This window comes from Carassius carassius, chromosome 28 (assembly GCF_963082965.1).
Source record: "Carassius carassius chromosome 28, fCarCar2.1, whole genome shotgun sequence".
Classification (NCBI taxonomy): domain Eukaryota; kingdom Metazoa; phylum Chordata; class Actinopteri; order Cypriniformes; family Cyprinidae; genus Carassius; species Carassius carassius.
Window position 1 is genome coordinate 6,904,988 of NC_081782.1, and position 18,100 is coordinate 6,923,087.

Consider the following 18,100-nt stretch of genomic DNA (forward strand, 5'->3'; position numbering starts at 1 on the left):
AAAGTCTTGGCCTCACTGTGCGTGCAGATGCGCTCACACCTGCCTGCTGCCATTCCTGAGCAAGCTCTGCACTGGTGGCGCTCCGATCCCGCAGCTGAATCCTCTTTAGGAGATGATCCTGGCGCTTGCTGGACTTTCTTGGACGCCTTGAAGCCTTCTTTACAAGAATTGAACCTCTTTCCTTGAAGTTCTTGATGATCCTATAAATTGTTGATTTAGGTGCAATCTTAGTAGCCACAATATCCTTGCCTGTGAAGCCATTTTTATGCAATGCAATGATGGCAATTTTCATGGCAAAGAAGGACTATGCAATTCATCTGATCACTCTTCATAACATTCTGGAGTATATGCAAATTGCTATAATAAAAACTTAAGCAGCAACTTTTCCAATTTCCAATATTTATGTTATTTTCAAAACTTTTGGCCATGACTGTATATTTCACAACTGCAGTGTCAGAGTGAGGAAGGAAGCAGTCACTTGGAATAGGCTGGAACCAGCTTTATCCAGATGTAAGTTGTCGCTAATTTTAAAAGGTCACAAGAAGGCAAACCTTTTTTTTTTTTTTTGCCTGTAATTCCATACATACTGGATGATCCTAATACGTTTTTATAAATCCAAATTTAAGTAATTAAATCCAATTAAATCCATTTTTTTATACAGCCACACTACATGTAGTTTATTTCTAACTTTAACATCTCCAGTTAATAATTACGACATTTAATTCAAAACTATTAATAAAGGACGATTAAAGTACATAAATTATAGCAGCCTATTTTTTTTTGAGTCAGAAATTGGCATGCACCAATGTACATTTCATACAAATGCACTTTCATGGATGGATGGATGGATGGATGGATGGATGGATGGATAGATAAATAGATAGATTGTAATCTTATATTCTTCCATGTAATGTCACTTCAACTTTATGGAATGTATTGTATTTGATAGACTTTATACTTGATTTTAGATTGTTTTTGTTTGTTTTTAAAATTTTCCCTTTGTGGAAAAAGAAACCATTATTACTATATAACCAAACTGCTGACCATAATCAGCTTTTATAATCTGGCAACTTTTACAAAATATTTAGAAGTTGGCTATGAACGAGAATGTTGTTGGGAAGAACCCTAAGGTTGTGGGTTTGAGTCTCGGGCTGGCAATACCACCACTGAGGTGCCCCTGAGCAAGGCAATGAACCCCCAACTGCTCCCTGGATGCCGCAGCATAAGTGGCTGCCCACTGCTCCGGGTGTGTGTGCACTGCTCTGTGTGTGTGCACTTTGGATGGGTTAAATGCGGAGCACAAATTCTGAGTATGATAAACTGATGCTGCAATGCTTGTTTGACTTTGTATGTTAAAAAATAGGATACATAATGCTTAATTAAAAAACTGTGTGTTTTAGTATCAGGACAAATTAATCCAAAATAATAATAATAATAATTTTTTGAATCTGGCTCAGAAGCAGAGACTAATGGAATCTGGCTCTGTTAATTAACATGCCTTTTTGATTACATCTATCTGTCTATCTGTCTGTCTGTCCATACTTGATTTCTATTTGCATGTCAGAAATTAATCCTATAATCCTACAAAAATCTTGAACACTAAGATTTGAATGCATCTTAACAGAGGAGTGGGATTTATTAATTCGCATGACTCCTCCAGGCTTAGAAAAATCTAAATTAAGGGTGAAATCCAGACATACAATCACCATGGGGAAATTTTATAATTTAGAGAAGTTCATAAATTCTAATTTATGTAAGGCACTAGCACATGGCTGTTCTAAGTGAGGAGGACACCTGTTTTCCACCTCTGTAACAGGATCCTCCTCAGAGACCCTGCTAATACATTTCGCGGGATCAGCATAAATCCCCTGAGGCCTAACAGCGCCGTATATCCAGATGTCGAACCCCTACCTCGAACCGTTCACCTGCTATCAACACAAATGAAATGTGTTTTATGTACACGTATCTCTTCATTAATTAAGGTAAGCACAGCTCCTTGTAAGTGACGCGAGGGGGCGGGACTTCCTAAAAATGACGCCTCCCGGAAGTCTAGTTCTCTTGCATTCTTGAGCGAAGCTTGAAGGGAAGCCTTGGCAGGAAGTTTATTGTGCTTTAAATTAAGAATTATCAGCGTCTATTCCACATCAGATTCAAATAAATTACTAGGTTTAGTTGACATGGGACATAATCTTTAAAGCGACGGAAGTATGAATATATTGGCTGACTAAAGAAGACGGGAAACATGTCAGAGTATGAGTGCGCGTTGACTCATGTAAGTCAGATATGTTGCCATATTTTTTTAACACATCCTGGTTTTGTTTGAACTTAGCTCTCATATGTGATGAACAGACCGGTTTAGTCTCTTACTGTTTAACTGTTTTACTTAGTTTGTGGCTGAGGGAGGGCTGGAAGAGCTACAGGTGAGATTATTGATCGACAGAAGGATCCGCGTTTCCATATTTGCTCGTACAATACAGTAGGAAGGTCTATTTCTGACTACTAACCCTAACCCTAGTTAAAAAACAAACAGTTACTTGAAATAACAAATGTTAACTGATTTTTTTAAATGTTTTATTTTCGCTATTTTCCAAGGCAACAGTTCTCATTCTGTTAGTTTAACTTGATGCACTAAAAGAACTGAAACTGAAACTTGAATAAAAAATGATTACAAACTATACAGACACACAGAACATTCGAATAAAACAACAGGAATACACAACAAACGAACAAAACACAACAAATGTCTGAAATCTTTCAAATGAAAATTAATAACAACTGCAATACGGTCTCAATTATGCTAAAATAACACTGATGTGTGCTCCTTACTACACTGTATACAAGATAGACATGGTTGTCTAAATGAAGTGCAATTAAACTTCAAGTGTTTTGCATTAGACATTAAAAAGTACAAATCCACTCAAATTATGGACTTGTTAAATGCAAAAGAAGTGGATTTGTTTTCCATTCTAATCTTGTAAATTTGAATGGGAATGTGATTCAAAGGTGATAAATATTTAAGTTTTCTTCTCAGCTGTTTGATTGTAAAACAAATGAATTTAATTTTAATTCAGGACTGTTACATGTTATGTGATCTTTTTCTCTGCTTAATATCTGGTAATCTTTCTTATTTTACAGGCTATGCTGAAAGTCACTGTGCCACTTTGGACAGAAATGTCTATATCAGAATCCTGAAACCTGGAATGTCTTATTTTCACCTTCCGGCGGTTTAATGTTACATATTGCTTCTACTATTGTGAATGCTGGCTGAAAAATATCATGCAAAGCATGTGAAAAAAATATTCAAATATACACCCAACTTTTCTCGCTCATCCTTCCGTCAAACCTTCCTGTCCTACAAGCTCACTTCATGTCCATTTCTTCTTTCCTGAAACCTCCGTCCTATCCCACATCAGGCCATGCTACGCAAGAGAAGTCCTCTTATCATTTGTGGTGCTTTCATATTTGTAGCCTGGAACTTTATTCTTATTTTTGTCCTCATGAGACGCCCTTCCACCCAAGCGCCTCTTGACAGCCCAGATGAACCTGGTAACTTGGGAGACGGAGCAGGAGAAGGCCAGTTTGGAAATATTATGAACGAGGTGGTGCGTGTAGCTAATGAATTTGAAGCTGAACTTGAATCGCAGAAGAAGATCCTATTGCAAATCCAGAACCACTGGGCGGTTTGGGAGAACAAAGGCGGTGTGACAGCTGCTAAGCCAGAACCACAAGCCGAGCATTCAGCTCCAGTGGTCATCCCTATTTTGGTCATTGCCTGTAATCGTGTGACGGTGAAACGCTGCATTGACAAGCTCATTGAGCACCGACCGTCAGCTGAACTTTATCCAATCATAGTGAGCCAGGACTGTGGACACGCTGAAACATCTGACGTGATCGCCTCGTACGGCAGTCAGCTGACCCATATCAAACAGCCGGATCTCTCTGATATCTCAGTACCTCCACAGCATAAGAAGTTCCAAGGTTACTACAAAATCTCCCGGCATTACCGGTGGGCGCTCAACCAGGTTTTCAACACCTTTTCATACACCTCGGTTGTTGTTGTGGAGGATGATTTGGAGGTAACTTCACTTGAATTCATTATAAGAAAAGTTTATCCAAGATACATAAGAAGAAATGTATCTTTCTTTATCTATCTTTTTAGAGTATCTATGTGGGTGTGTGTGTGTGTGTGTATATATATATGTCTTGACAGCTTCCTTTATTTACTTTACTTTTTATTTTATTTTATTTCTTAGATCATCTGTTATGATTATTTTAAATCCTTTTATATACAAAGCACAAAATGCATATTATATAATATATATATATATATATATATATATATATATATATATATTATATAATATATATATATATATATATATATATATAATATATATATATATATATATAATATATATATATATATATATATATATATATATATATATATATATATATATATATATATATATATTATATAATATGCATTTTGTGCTTTGTATATAAAAGGATTTAAAATAATCATAACAGATGATCTAAGAAATAAAATAAAATAAAAAGTAAAGTAAATAAAGGAAGCTGTCAAGACAAAGACAAATTATTTAAAATATAATAAAATAGTTAATCCAAATATGATGCATATGTAAAATATGAAAAAATAAAGAAATATGATTTCAAAATCATTTTCTATACAAAGAAAAGTAAAAACGTGCCCTATGATCATCATCACTTTGTGTGGTTTTATGATTGTATAACATGATTTGGGGAAGTCGTGGCCTAATGGTTAGAGACTCGGACTCCCAATCGAAAGGTTGTGAGTTCGAGCCTCAGGCCGGCAGGAATTGTAGGTGTGGGGGGAGTGCATGTACAGTTCTCTCTCCACCTGCAATACCATGACTTAGGTGCCCTTGAGCAAGGCACTGAACCCCCAACTGCTCCCCGGGCGCCGCAGCATAAATGGCTGCCCACTGCTCCGGGTGTGTGTTCACAGTGTGTGTGTGTGTTCACTGCTCTGTGTGTGTGCATTTCGGATGGGTTAAAAGCAGAGCACAAATTCTGAGTATGGGTCACCATACTTGGCCGAATGTCACGTCACTTTCACTTGATTAAGGTAATTAAGTAAAAATGAAAGATAAATAGACAGACAGATTGATTGATTTCGGGTGAATTTTTCATAAAAAAAAAGGATGTCACATTTTTACGTGAATTTTATTTTGTTGATGGCATGTTTGATCTCTTTCACTAGGTGGCCCCTGATTTTTTTGAGTACTTCAGAGCACTTCATCCACTTTTAAAATCAGACCCGACCCTGTGGTGTGTGTCTGCCTGGAATGACAATGGCAGGGAAGGATTTGTGGACCCTGGAAAAGCGAGTCTGTTGTACAGGACCGATTTCTTCCCAGGCTTGGGCTGGATGCTCATAAAGGACCTCTGGGCAGAGATTGAGCCAAAGTGGCCAGCCTCATTTTGGGACGACTGGATGCGCCACCCTGATCAACGCAGAGACAGGTCCTGCATCAGACCCGAAATTTCCAGAACTTTAACATTTGGTCGGAAGGGTGTGAGTTTGGGGCAGTTTTACGATAAGTACCTACGCTTTATAAAGCTGAATTCCGAATTTGTGCCTTTTACGAAAATGGACCTTTCTTATTTAGAAAAGAAGAAATATGATGAGAGCTTTGAGAAGGAGGTTTATGATGCTCCAGTTGTCACCGTGGAGGACTTGCAAAGTGGGAAACTGTCTGGGTCTGGTCCGTATCGGGTTCAGTATTCCAGTCCAGACAGTTTTAAAACAATGGCTCGCAATCTCGGTGTGATGGAAGACCTGAAGTCAGGAGTCCCACGAGCAGGGTATAGAGGTGTAGTTAGTTTCCTTTCACGTGGAAAGAGGGTCTATTTAGCTCCACCTGCTGGTTGGAGTCAGTATGATCCGAGCTGGAGTTGAGGTAGGCTATGCCTACAACACATGAAAAATTATATTACATATTATAAGTTACCATCATTCCCTTCACAGAGAGTAATTGTCTTAAAATTTAATTGTGTTGATTTATGTTGGACAAACCTCTAGTTGGGGTTTCAGGATGATACCAAAGATCATACCATTAATTGAACACTCAGATTTTTGCCTCAGGTTTCATTATTTGTTGGAATTAAATGGATTTATGGGAGAACTTTGATACGTAAGATGCACCATTAAACGGACAGATAAAACCTAAATCTTATGCTGACCAGCTATACATGTTTTTTAAAGAAAGTATACTTGTTCAGGAACTAAAAATGAGAGTAAATATGTTTAAAAATAACACTTATTTTTTTTACTACTGTGAATACTGATCTAAGTGCCTATAAATGTAGAAATGTTTGATTCACTTTCGTGTACTGTCTTTATTAAAGTGTGTGTACGGTGCATGGCATAGTGTTTGGAATATGTTAGGAAAAATCATTTGATACGATTATGTTTTGTGTTTTACTTATACAGTATATTGGGATGTTTTGAAGAGGAATATATATATATATATTTGTTAAATTTGACTCGTTTCTTATTTAAATAATGCTAATAAAAATAATACACTATCAAAGCAATTGTTATTATTTACGTCATTTAGATGTATTAATTCAGCAAAATCACAGAAGGAAAACATGCAATTTATAATAAATCAACAATCATTATTAGGCTTTCAAATGAGGAAAAACATGTATTTACAATAATAACTATAACAGTAATTATATGTTTCAATTCAGTGCTAAACAAACAGCATAATTTACATATAAAAATACATCCATATAAAGAAAACATATAGAGGGTTTATGAAAGAGAAATTAAAGACTGCAGTTCTTAGTTTTACTTTTCCATTTTGCAAATAAAATTGTATATGTAGATGTTTTGTTAGCAATACAATTAACAGAGTCAATAAACAGAGTAAACTCGTTTTGCTTTTGTGTATGAAATTGACCGATTATTATTATTTTTATTTTTTTATTTACAAACATACAAAAACAGGGAAGCGAGACATAAATACACTCCAACAAGAAGCAATCATAAAATTAAATAAAAGTACAAAAAATATTCTGGATTTGCATGTCAAATTATAGTAACCAATTATTATTATTTGCCATACAAAACGAGTCATTAGCGTCACCAAAGGCTCCCACGCTATGACGTTACACGAATGTTACACAACGTCAACTACAGGATTCACTGCTCAACGTCTCCCAGTTAAATTATCCCAGTTTCACCAACAGGTCTTGTTATATTGGAAGATTTTATATAACCATAATTTCACACCACACAATACACCATTATGGAATAACAGATACATTACAGTTAGAAACAAATCATTGTATGACAAGGATTGGATGGAAAAAGGTATTTGGTCAGTGTCCCATTTAATTGAGAATAGTGCTATTATATCATATGAGAATTTCTGTTTTAAATATTTAAATTGCAGTCGAGCTAAATTTGAATCTATTGTTAAAGCTATTCCTAACTCTATTATTTGTTTGATCAAAGAAACTCTTCTTTATTCGAACCCTCTGACCCTGTGTTTACCTCCACTGTTGGCTGTGAATTTAAAGGAGGTAAACTTTCCAACAAAATTATTAGAAATATGTTTAATAACATTTCTTATCCTATCGCGGTCTACAGAAATTCAATTTCTTATAATTTCCAAAAAGATATCATTCATATTCTTAGAACTAAATACATACAATTTCCTTTATCTCCCAAGATTAAAGAAATTCATTTTAAAGTTTTAAATGGGATATATGCATCCAGTGAGTACTTAAGACTTAGATTTGGATTTGATTCTAATAAATGTATATTTTGTGATGACATCGAAACTACGGATCACCTGTTCTTTCATTGCAAGTATGTGGATGCTTTATGGTCTGATATTCATGACTGGCTTTACCCAGAGATACGTTACTACTATTATGGAGTATGATTTACAAGAAAAACCCTAGCCCCGCTCCTAGATTATTATTTATTTTTATTTTTTCTTCCCTCTTTCCTTTTGTCCTCTCTCTTTCTGTTGTATGTAGATGCACCTATTCTATTCTGTACATTGTAATGTGAAGATGTATTGATTTGGCCAAGTTGTTTGTACATTAATGTTTGTTAAAAAAAAAAAAAAAAAAAACGTCAACTACAGGAGCTCAGACAGTCCTAAAGGGTTTGGTTTCGCGTTTTCTATTTACCCCGCTCGTGGTAGTAGCGTGTATCACGTTCCGTGTTATTGAATGGCGGAGGGGGTGCGAAGCTAGCCATGGGGTAAATCTGAAGCAAACCAATGGCCTTTGGCGATTATTTGTCATTATCTTCATATTATTCAGTTTAAGTTTCATGGCACTTTTAAACTAATCAAACCGCTTTATTTATTTGCTGAACAAACTACCACAGAATTGAATGAAGGGAAAGACTTTTAAAATATAGACAAGTAAGTTAAGGTTACTTCTCTGTTTCGATTCCGATCTGACAGTTTTCTCTTTGTTCATCTTCAACATTTGATGTCGGATATACGACGAGGCCTTTAAATGGATCCAGCGGTTTCGCGTGAAAGTCCTGCGGGGTCAGGAGCACCTTCAGCGGAGGAGAGAGGAGGAAATCAGCCGGAGGAGGTGACGGAGGATAGCAGAGAAGCTGATGGGGAATCCGAGGAGACCGAGATGGAAGGTAAAGACTCGGAGAGATCTAAAAGTCAAGATGAAGACTCAATTCATGAAAAACTGAGCGAGGAGGAATTAGATCCAAGAATCCAGGTAACGTTACATTGAAATCCAGGCAACACGTTTTATTTATTTTTATCTGACACGACACCACAGAAGTAGAAGACTATTAAATGTCTGGTAAAACTTAATTAATAAATGATTAACACATTTTAGAATCCTCAACAGTTTTGTGGTTCATGAACATTGTTATGAATGTAACATTGGCTTTTCTAAGTATTTGTATGTGCACGATTCTTTACTATTCTTTACCTATTACTTGTTTCATTACTTGAATCATAAATTATATTTCATATTCTTTGAAAAATCTGAAATGTTTTGTATCTTATTTTATTTCACAACCCTGTGCCTAAATTCTGAACCTATGCGCTTTGGGCATGAATATTATATAATATTGTAATAATAACTAATAATAATGTTGGTTATGATGAAGTTTCACCAAAGGCCTTTTCATGGAATTTATTATAATAGTTAGTATAACAGTTAGTCTTCAGTTTCTGGATCACCCTTATTTTGGATTGAACCTGCATCATTAAGTAAGCCCTCCGGATCATTTTACATTAGGCAGCTATGACCTGCGGTATCTGTTTCTGTGTCTAGGAGGAACTGGAGTGTCTGAATGAGGCCAGTGAGGAGATCAACAAAATGGAACTGGAACTGCAAGTATGTGAATGTTCAGAAAGCTTTTGGAATTTTTTCCCCTACCCTTAAGGACATTTGGGACTGCTGTGCTTTTTTACAGTATATACTAATTATTATGACTTATTGTCATTTAATAGACAGAACTAATCTTAGGCTTTAGGTACACTGTACTTTGGATCAAACCTGCAAAGCAGCCCAACTCAGTAATTTAAAATTAGGCAACCACATCCAGTGTTATTTCAGTATTGTAAGATATTATAATAATTGAAAAAATATATATATTTTGAATTAGTTTTTATTTTTAAATTTTACATTCCAAGTTTTAAGTAATTTTAACGTTTGTTATTTGTTGTGATGTAATTAGTTAATTTTTAATGTCTATATAATTTGTATTAGTTTTTATTTTGACTTTAGTTTTAGCACAGCAAGTTAAATTCAATTATTTTTAGTTAACTATAATAACATTACCCCCACCCCATATAATGAGGCTTAACTGATTCTCTCTCTCTTAGGTCTTCTTCCTTGATGCACACAGCCACACACTTTATTTTATCATTAATATGAATTATGAATGGTATGCGCAGTTTGTGTAAAAAGTTTCTGTTTGTGTTGTCAGGAGGTTCGGTCCAGCCATAGGAGGATAATGAATGAATCTGTGCTTAAACTCAAGGCGAAAAGTTCAGAACTGGGGTCCTGCATCGAGAAGGCCAGGCCGTATTACGAGGCACGAAGAAAAGCAAAAGAGGTGGAAGAACACTTATCCTTCCTTACACATTGCGAAAAACACTTATAATTCATATGAACAATTAAAATCATTATTTAGTTGTGGAAAATGGCTGTTTTATGCCTTAACATCATATTGTATTTTTGCATGTTTCTCTAAGGCTATTATCACAAACTTCCCCTTATGAAATCCTGTTGTCTCTTAAATGCATTATGATTGGTTTCACCCATTTTAGGCCCAGCAGGAGACCCAGAAAGCTGCACTCAGCTTTGAGAGAGCCGTGTCCATGCACTCGGCTGCTCGAGAGATGGTCCATGTGGCTGAACAGGGCCTCACTGCAGTCAAGACACTGGATCCAACCTGGCAAGAGATGTTGAATCACGCTACCTCAAAGGTGTGCCAATCTTCTCTCCAGCGAATCTTATCAAGTTAAATGTCTCTGACTTTGAACTTTTGTTTTCTAGGACCTTTGTTACATGATCAAATCATGCAACAGATTTTGTTTAATTAGTCACTATGGCTGTATCTAAATGATTAAAATACAGTAAAAATATTGTGAATATTTTTACAATTTAAAATAACTGATTCTAAATGAACCATTTTTTAAATTTTTTTTAACTTTCTTTTTATTGGGAAAAGCAAAACAATACAATATTTCCATTCACAGATACCATTTATCATTTTTCCCCCTTTTTTCCTTTTTTTCTCCCTCTTTAAACATACATGAATATGTACATGGACACATATACACGCATATAAAACACACATACACACATATATACACATACACACACATATACATATACATATACATATACATATACACATACACATACATCCACATGCACACATACATATACATACGCATAAAAATATGCATAATAAAAACAAACCAAAAACACTTTGATCAAGATGTAGGAGAAAATAATTACAATGGATCACAGAGTACTATAATAAACAATGAACAACCCCCCCAATGAACCATTCTTATATGCTGATTTTTAGAGAAACATTTCTAATTATCATCAGTGTTGAAAACACTTTTGTAACATTATAAATATCTTTAGCCACTCTTGACAGTACTGATAATTTAACGTAGCCTTGCTAAATAAGTATAAAATTTTTATAAAAAATGTATCTTACTGACCCCAAACTATCGCCTATCCAAGTTGTAGGAACAACAAATAATAACTTGACCTCTAGTTGATCATTTGGAATCAGTAGTGGCTTATATGAAAGGCAAAGGCCTCTAGATTATGCTTATTTCACCAAAATAAAATTATTTAATTAGAACAGAAATGTCAGACTTTGCTTAGACAAAAGTCTTGTCACTTAACAGAAATAATGTACAGTACAGAGCATAAAGTCATGGTGCAGTGAAAAAAGAATTACGGTAATATTGTGTATGACTCCCATGAGCTTGGAGGACTGCATCCGTACGTCTCGGCAATGACTCAAATAACTTATCAATAAAGTCATCTGGAATGGCAAAGAAAGCATTCTTGCAGGACTCACAGAGTTCATCAAGAGTCTTTGGTTTCATCTTCAATGCCTCCTCCTTCATTTTACCCCAGACATGCTTAATAATGTTCATGTCTGGTGACTGGGCTGGCCAATCCTGGAGCACCTTGACCTTCTTTGCCTTTAGGAACTTTGATGTGGAAGCTGAAGTATGAGAAGGAGCGCCATCCTGCTGAAGAATTTGCCCTCTCTTGTGGTTTGGAATGTAATGGGCAGCAAGAATGTCTTATATCTCAGGCTGTTGATATAAGACATATATATTCAGGGTATAAGACATATATTCTTCGTCGTGGCCTAATGGTTAGAGAGTCGGACTCCCAATCGAAAGGTTGTGAGTTCGAGTCCCGGGCCGGCAGGAATTGTGGGTGGGGGGAGTGCATGTACAGTTCTCTCTCCACCTACAATACCACGACTTAGGTGCCCTTGAGCAAGGCATCGAACCCCCAACTGCTCCCCGGGCGCCGCAGCATAAATGGCTGCCCACTGCTCCGGGTGTGTGCTCACAGTGTGTGTGTGTGTTCACTGCTCTGTGTGTGTGCATTTCGGATGGGTTAAATGCAGAGCACAAATTCTGAGTATGGGTCACCATACTTGGCTGAATGTCACTTCACTTCACTTCACTGTTGATGTTGCCATCCACTCTGCAGATCTCTTGCATGCCCCATACTGAATGTAACCCCAAACCATGATTTTTCCTCCACCGACTGTTTTCTGTGTGAATCTTGGGCCCATGCGGGTTCCAATAGGGCTTCTGTAGTATTTGCGACAATTGGGATGCAGTTCAATAGATGATTCATCTGAATAATCAACCTTCTGCCACTTTTCCACAGTCCATCCTTTCTGCAAGCTGTTGGCCTTGGCAAATGCAACATGATTTTTTAGTTGTCTTCTGTTTAATGCTGGTTTCTGAGCATTAATTCGGCCATTGAGACCACTGTGTGAGAGAATTGGACAAACTGTTCTTGTAGATACAGGGGTTTCTGGTGACTAGTTCTTATGTAGCACTGCTGCAGTTGAAAAAGGACTGGCCCTGGATTGTCAAACCAACAAACGGTCCTCTTGAACAGTTGTCTTACAGGCTCTGCCTGACCTGGGCCTGTCATGAGCTTCACCAGTTTCTTCAAATCTTTTTCTTATCCTCTCTTGACATTTAGATACATTAAAGATGTCTGCCACCTCAGCAGGAGACTTGGTCTTCAGGCTCTTGATGACCAGCACTTTGGTCTATGGTTGAATCTTTGGCATGCTGTCAGAGGTCATGATGCATTTCAAGTGAAGGTTGGGTGTGCTGGGGTTCTTCTTCTACACACCTGGGAATGTGTTAATTACAGTATTTGTCACAGGTGACACTCTAATCTGTGATTGGTTAAATCCTTTAAAGATGTGACAAGACTTTTGTCTAAGCAAAGTCTGGCCTTTCTGTCCTTATCAAAAAATTAAAAATCAAGGCATGATAAGATTTTCTTCTGGTAAAATAAGCAAAATCTAGAGGCCTTTGCCTTTCATATAAACCACTTCTGATTCCAAATGATTAACTATTATCGTTAATCAAGTTATTATTTTTTGTTCCTACAACTTGGATAGGTGACAAGATTTTTGTCAGGGAGTGTATGCTGCACAAACAAAAGCCTGTATGAATTTTGTACACTTATGCACCATTAACCCCCCACCATATGACTCCTAGGATGTGCAGTTAAAAAATATAGTTCTGTTTATGTATCCACACTGAATATATTTTGCACATACACACACTGCATTGCTTTAAGCATGTCATAAATGACTTGAAACTGTGCAGGTGAACGAGGCGGAGGAGGAGCGCATGAAGAGCGAACGGGAGCACATGCGTGTCACCCAGCTGTGTCAGGAGGCCGAAGCCCGCGTGCAGGAGCTGCAGAAATCACTGAAGAGATCCATCGTCAAGTCCAAGTCTTATTTTGAGCTCAAGGCTCAGTTCAATGACATTCTAGAGGTATGTTGAGATGTTATTACACTTGCGTTTTTTCATACACCAAGTATGAAAAATATGGCCACTTACTTAAATTAAAGGAATGATTTAACCAGAAGTGAAAATCCTGTCATCATTCACTCAACCCTCATGTCGTTGCAAGCCCATGTTACTTTATTTTTGGCAGAATGTTTTATTCATTTTTATTACATAGAATGAACATGAATGGAGACTCCAAAAGTCAGGTCCCTGCAGATCTTAAATTCAGTTTGATCAAATGTAATGCTGTAAAATGTCTTACTTATAAGAAATTCTTTATTATCCATTTAAGAGGTCTTAAATTTGAGACAGAATTTGTGATATGGCCTAATGTGATTATTACACTTCAAAGGGCTATGATTGCATTAAATAAATGTGAGAGTTTTACTCTCAAAGTAAAAACAAGGTAAAAACAAGGTGCCGTAGTGCATTCTGTAAGCTTGCGGTTTCAGAGTAGTTCACAATTTATAATATATATATTTATATGTTATATGTATATGTTATATATAAATGTAGTTAATATGTAAGAATAACATATTTTTCTTAAATATATAGATGCATTTGTTCGTATTTATACATTGATAATAAATATACATACTGTAGTAAACACTCATTATATAAAAAAAACTTATTTTGGGTGAGATTAATCACGATTAATCGTTCAACAGCACTAATTATAATATGTTGTAGATAGTTGTAAGAGTACATATTTTATCTCCTTCTTTTATCATTTTGAACGAGCAGCTGGAAGAACTAGAAAAGCATAAACAATTCAAAATAAGAGTTTCAGTATGTTTCGGGTTTGCTTGTGTGTATATAGAAAAGTCACACATTATGCCAAAAAGTATTGTTTTTCTGTATATTATTGGTATTTTGGATGCATAATAAGCTGTATGTGGGATTAAATTCAATATAAATTGTGACTTTTCTCATGATATTTTTATTTTATTTTAATTTTTTTGTGCAGGTCTTAAAAAGTCTTAAAATTAATGTTAAATAAATGAAAAAAACACTTGCTTTTACCCTAGAAAATGACCAAAAAAATAAATAAATAAAAAAGTACCATAGAAGGAATCCATAAAACTGTAGGGCTATATTCCCTAAAACAATTTTTTTTTCTAATAGAGGAACAGACATTTATTTTTTTTAAAACTAATTTTAAGTACACATTGAAAATATTCCCTTCTTCCACAGCTCAATATGAAGACGAGTGAATTATGACCAAATTTTTTTTTTCGATGAACTGTTTCTTTTAAGATTCTCATTTACAGTTAAAATGTCTTGAGCTCAACATGGTCAAAACATGTTTTTGCAGGAGCACAAGTCAAAAATTTTACTGTTAGAGGAGCGTATTTCCCAAGCCAAGTTAAACTACTCCAGCACCCTGCGCCAGCTGGAGCAAATCAGTGAGGAGATTCATGCCCAGAGAGAGCAGGACCAACCAAAGGATGGACCAATCAATACGTGCGGTGGGCGGAGCCCTCCTGTAGGAGCAGAGACAGTCAGCAGCACAGGTACTGAAGGCGGAGCCTGCGGAGGTTACCCGAGACCAAACGATTGGTCGGATGTAAAAGAGAGCATGGCTAATGCCAGAGAGTGGGTGGAGACACATAAGAACTCCAGGTGGGTGGACATGGGAAGAGCAGATGTGACACGAGCTGGTTCTGACTCTCTCTCCATCGTCAGCCTCCAGACCATCATCTCTGATCTCCAAAAGTGTGATTCAGTCGATCACCTTGGCCGCCTAAGCAGTGACTTCAGTCTCTCAGGGGAAGAAGGGGAGAGAGACGGGCTGGAGAATGATAACAAGCGAGTGAGGCTTGAAACCACAGAAACCACAGAGATTTCAGAGGAGTTCCTCAAACAACACATAAGAAGTGTCAGTTTATGAGTGCATCGTTGAATAATGCTCATGTTTTATCATTTTTAAGCTGTTTTTATTGACTGACAGAGTAACTCATTTTTATTTATTGTTGAGCTTTTTTGAAAAGGAGTAAGACCAAAAGGAAATTCTTGATTTTATATATATATATATATATATATTTCCTATAATTTTAATAGTTTTTTGAGAGTGAGAGAGAGTTTTTTTACTGTTTGGCATTTCAAATCAAGTGGTAAAAGATGGACAATATTTGTAAGGGTAGCAACCCAGCAGTTGGATTAACCTAATCCTAATTCCTATAATATATTTCGGTTTCATCCTAATGTTTTTCTATGCAAATGTAAAAAAACTGTGTCTTAAACGCATTCTTATTATAATCTCTATAGCTGACATGATAAAATAAGGCCGTTTTGCTTTATTTTTTTAAATTTTACTGACCACTGATGAGCTTTAGTTCGCTTACTGACATAATCACACTATTTGCCATTAATCATTAGCTAATTTCAGGCTTTAAAATGCCACTGTTATTTTTCTTAATTTAAAATGTATTTTATTTTTGCATTAGTCCCATGCTGACTTTGAAATAGTGGTCCACAAAAAGTGCTTTGTGCCCAAGTGTTAAATGCATGCATGAGGTTCGCTTTATTTTAGTCTTGTTTGCATTAGTGCACTCTGGCCTGTTCATCTGAAGAAACATTTATTCAAGCCGAAATACAGGTTTTGTGTAGTTGGAGATAAGTCTTGATTCTCAATCGCAGGGTTTTTTATATACCTGCCACTGAAAATTTGATGTTTTGCTGTTTATGACAATCACTTTTCTAAGTTCAAAATTAATTTTCATTTCATGCATTTTCAGGTGTTTTTGAAAGCTGTTTTCCTCATTTTTTGAGAGGCTATATTCTGTGTGCTTTATACATCTTTGCTAACCCTCAGTGTGAGCATTGGATGTTGATATTATTGTCTTTATCAATAGTATTCTGTATGAAGATGTACACAGTGGTGACATTTGTGACGTCTGATGGAACAATAAATATGCATGTATAAATTCATATTATTTTGAGTTTTTTTGTGTTTTTTCAAAACAATTTAAGACAAAGAGAGATATATATATATACAAAATCTAAAACAAAATATTGCTTTGTCTCTGTTCATCCAGGCTGATATTAAAAGCAAAAAAATCAAATGTCCAGGACAGAGGCACTGACCTGTGCCTCTGTGTTATCCAGGTGTTAAATTCGATTCAGGGTGTATCTGTCAGCAAATGTTGCTCCTGATATTAATAAATTGCCACCATCAAAACAGGCTTAGATCTGCAAGGGCAGAGCGCTCTCTCCTCAGATATGAAAGTTAAGCTCCAGCAGATGACTGAAATACGACACTTTGACTGTAATTTATTCTCTCTGAAGTCATCCCTGCGCTCTTTCTCTGGCAACTTGTACCATCCCGTCAGATTTTACACAGCATCTGCTACCTTCCTGACTCCTGAGCTATTTAGATTCTGAAAAAGAGAGACAAAAATATTTCACATGGTGCGGCTGCAGAATTCTCTTCCTTGCTCTGGTCTGTGTGCAGTCTGATTGTAACCTTGAGAACTATACCATATATTATAGATTGTCATAATATGATTTGTTCCTTACTAATCTAAATAACTTTCAAAAACACAAGTAATGCATCGGAGAGCAGACTTTTTTTTTTAAAGTGGAAACAATAGCTGTTCAACATATTGTTTTCATTTGTAATAACTTATTTTGTGGTTTCAGGATGAGTTTCTCATATTAAAATAATTAGTTATTACCACTTCATGCAACTTCAACATTTATTATAGACAGGGTTCTTGTCTAGTCAGACGCTCACAGTTTTTTGTTTATTTTTTAATTCTTTGTTTTAGTCCAAATCAAAACATGTATTTGAACTATAAAGGTTTTTTTGTGTGTGTGTGTGTGTGTGTTTTTACAGTTTAGTGTGTTAAAACATTCCCCCTTCCCCACTCAGGTATTGGTTTTATTTGTGCATGTCTTAAAAGGGTCTTAAAACGATTTAAATTTGATTTAAAAACCCTGCAGATACCATGCATAGATCATGAGATCATGCACATAATATTAAATAAAGAGAACAATTTGCACAGAACTGAACTTAAATAGTACCTTAGAGTTAATTGTTTGTTGCAATGATGTCAGATTTGACATTTTCAAGGCTACTGGACATTTCAAATTCAGATGAGCCATTTTCTTAACTAAGTTGTCTTCATTCTGCCAACACCTCATTTTTTTTACAGTGAGCAATGGCTTGAAAATAGACTCTTCGAAAGGATTCATCTCTTCTCAATTATTAAAGAGCAAAGTATAAATAGACGACTGTGCACATAACAAATAGCTTAGAGGAAGAGGAGACTATCCTGGAGGAAGGGAAAACTGATCTAAAATGTATATATAACTGTGCATATGTGTTAGCACATATATATAGCCACTCTGCAAAGCACTTTGTAAACAATGTGTTTAAAAGGTGTTCTATAAATAAATATTATATTACTGTTGGATTTTCAAATAGAGGGCAAATGTGACTAAGAATAAAATTGTTCTAAACAGGATGTGCTTTATGTTATGCAAATGTGCTTTATAGCATA

At 35.9% G+C, this 18,100-nt stretch overlaps 2 protein-coding genes across 4 annotated transcripts; both read left to right on the plus strand.

The window, feature by feature from the left end:
- Positions 1 to 2,019: 2,019 nt before the first annotated feature.
- LOC132107808 (alpha-1,3-mannosyl-glycoprotein 2-beta-N-acetylglucosaminyltransferase-like) lies at positions 2,020 to 6,368 on the plus strand. 2 transcript variants are annotated; one of them, XM_059514042.1, is made up of 3 exons: positions 2,020 to 2,272; positions 3,136 to 4,076; positions 5,246 to 6,368. In XM_059514042.1, exons 2-3 carry the CDS (start codon positions 3,417 to 3,419, stop codon positions 5,942 to 5,944), a joined length of 1,359 nt encoding a protein of 452 aa, XP_059370025.1. In that variant the 5' UTR covers positions 2,020 to 2,272; positions 3,136 to 3,416; the 3' UTR covers positions 5,945 to 6,368. The 2 variants fall into 2 exon arrangements, with proteins under 2 accessions (XP_059370025.1, XP_059370027.1); XM_059514044.1 differs by lacking the exon at positions 2,020 to 2,272 and adding an exon at positions 2,307 to 2,420.
- A 1,792-nt stretch (positions 6,369 to 8,160) lies between these two features.
- Positions 8,161 to 15,637, plus strand: sh3bp5la (SH3-binding domain protein 5-like, a). 2 transcript variants are annotated; one of them, XM_059514045.1, is made up of 7 exons: positions 8,161 to 8,269; positions 8,478 to 8,757; positions 9,325 to 9,387; positions 9,983 to 10,111; positions 10,326 to 10,484; positions 13,407 to 13,580; positions 14,911 to 15,637. In XM_059514045.1, exons 2-7 carry the CDS (start codon positions 8,533 to 8,535, stop codon positions 15,484 to 15,486), a joined length of 1,326 nt encoding a protein of 441 aa, XP_059370028.1. In that variant the 5' UTR covers positions 8,161 to 8,269; positions 8,478 to 8,532; the 3' UTR covers positions 15,487 to 15,637. The 2 variants fall into 2 exon arrangements, with proteins under 2 accessions (XP_059370028.1, XP_059370029.1); XM_059514046.1 differs by lacking the exon at positions 8,161 to 8,269 and having other exon boundaries at positions 8,390 to 8,757; positions 10,037 to 10,111.
- Positions 15,638 to 18,100: the final 2,463 nt, after the last annotated feature.

Excerpts from the sequence above, each read along its gene's own strand:
- LOC132107808 (XM_059514042.1), top strand. The coding sequence starts at position 3,417 with ATGCTACGCAAGAGAAGTCCTCTTATCATTTGTGGTGCTTTCATATTT. Across the intron at positions 4,077-5,245 it reads TTGTGGAGGATGATTTGGAG|GTGGCCCCTGATTTTTTTGA; the intron begins GTAACTTCACTT and ends CTCTTTCACTAG.
- sh3bp5la (XM_059514045.1), top strand. The coding sequence starts at position 8,533 with ATGGATCCAGCGGTTTCGCGTGAAAGTCCTGCGGGGTCAGGAGCACCT. Across the intron at positions 9,388-9,982 it reads AAATGGAACTGGAACTGCAA|GAGGTTCGGTCCAGCCATAG; the intron begins GTATGTGAATGT and ends TTGTGTTGTCAG. Across the intron at positions 13,581-14,910 it reads AGTTCAATGACATTCTAGAG|GAGCACAAGTCAAAAATTTT; the intron begins GTATGTTGAGAT and ends ATGTTTTTGCAG.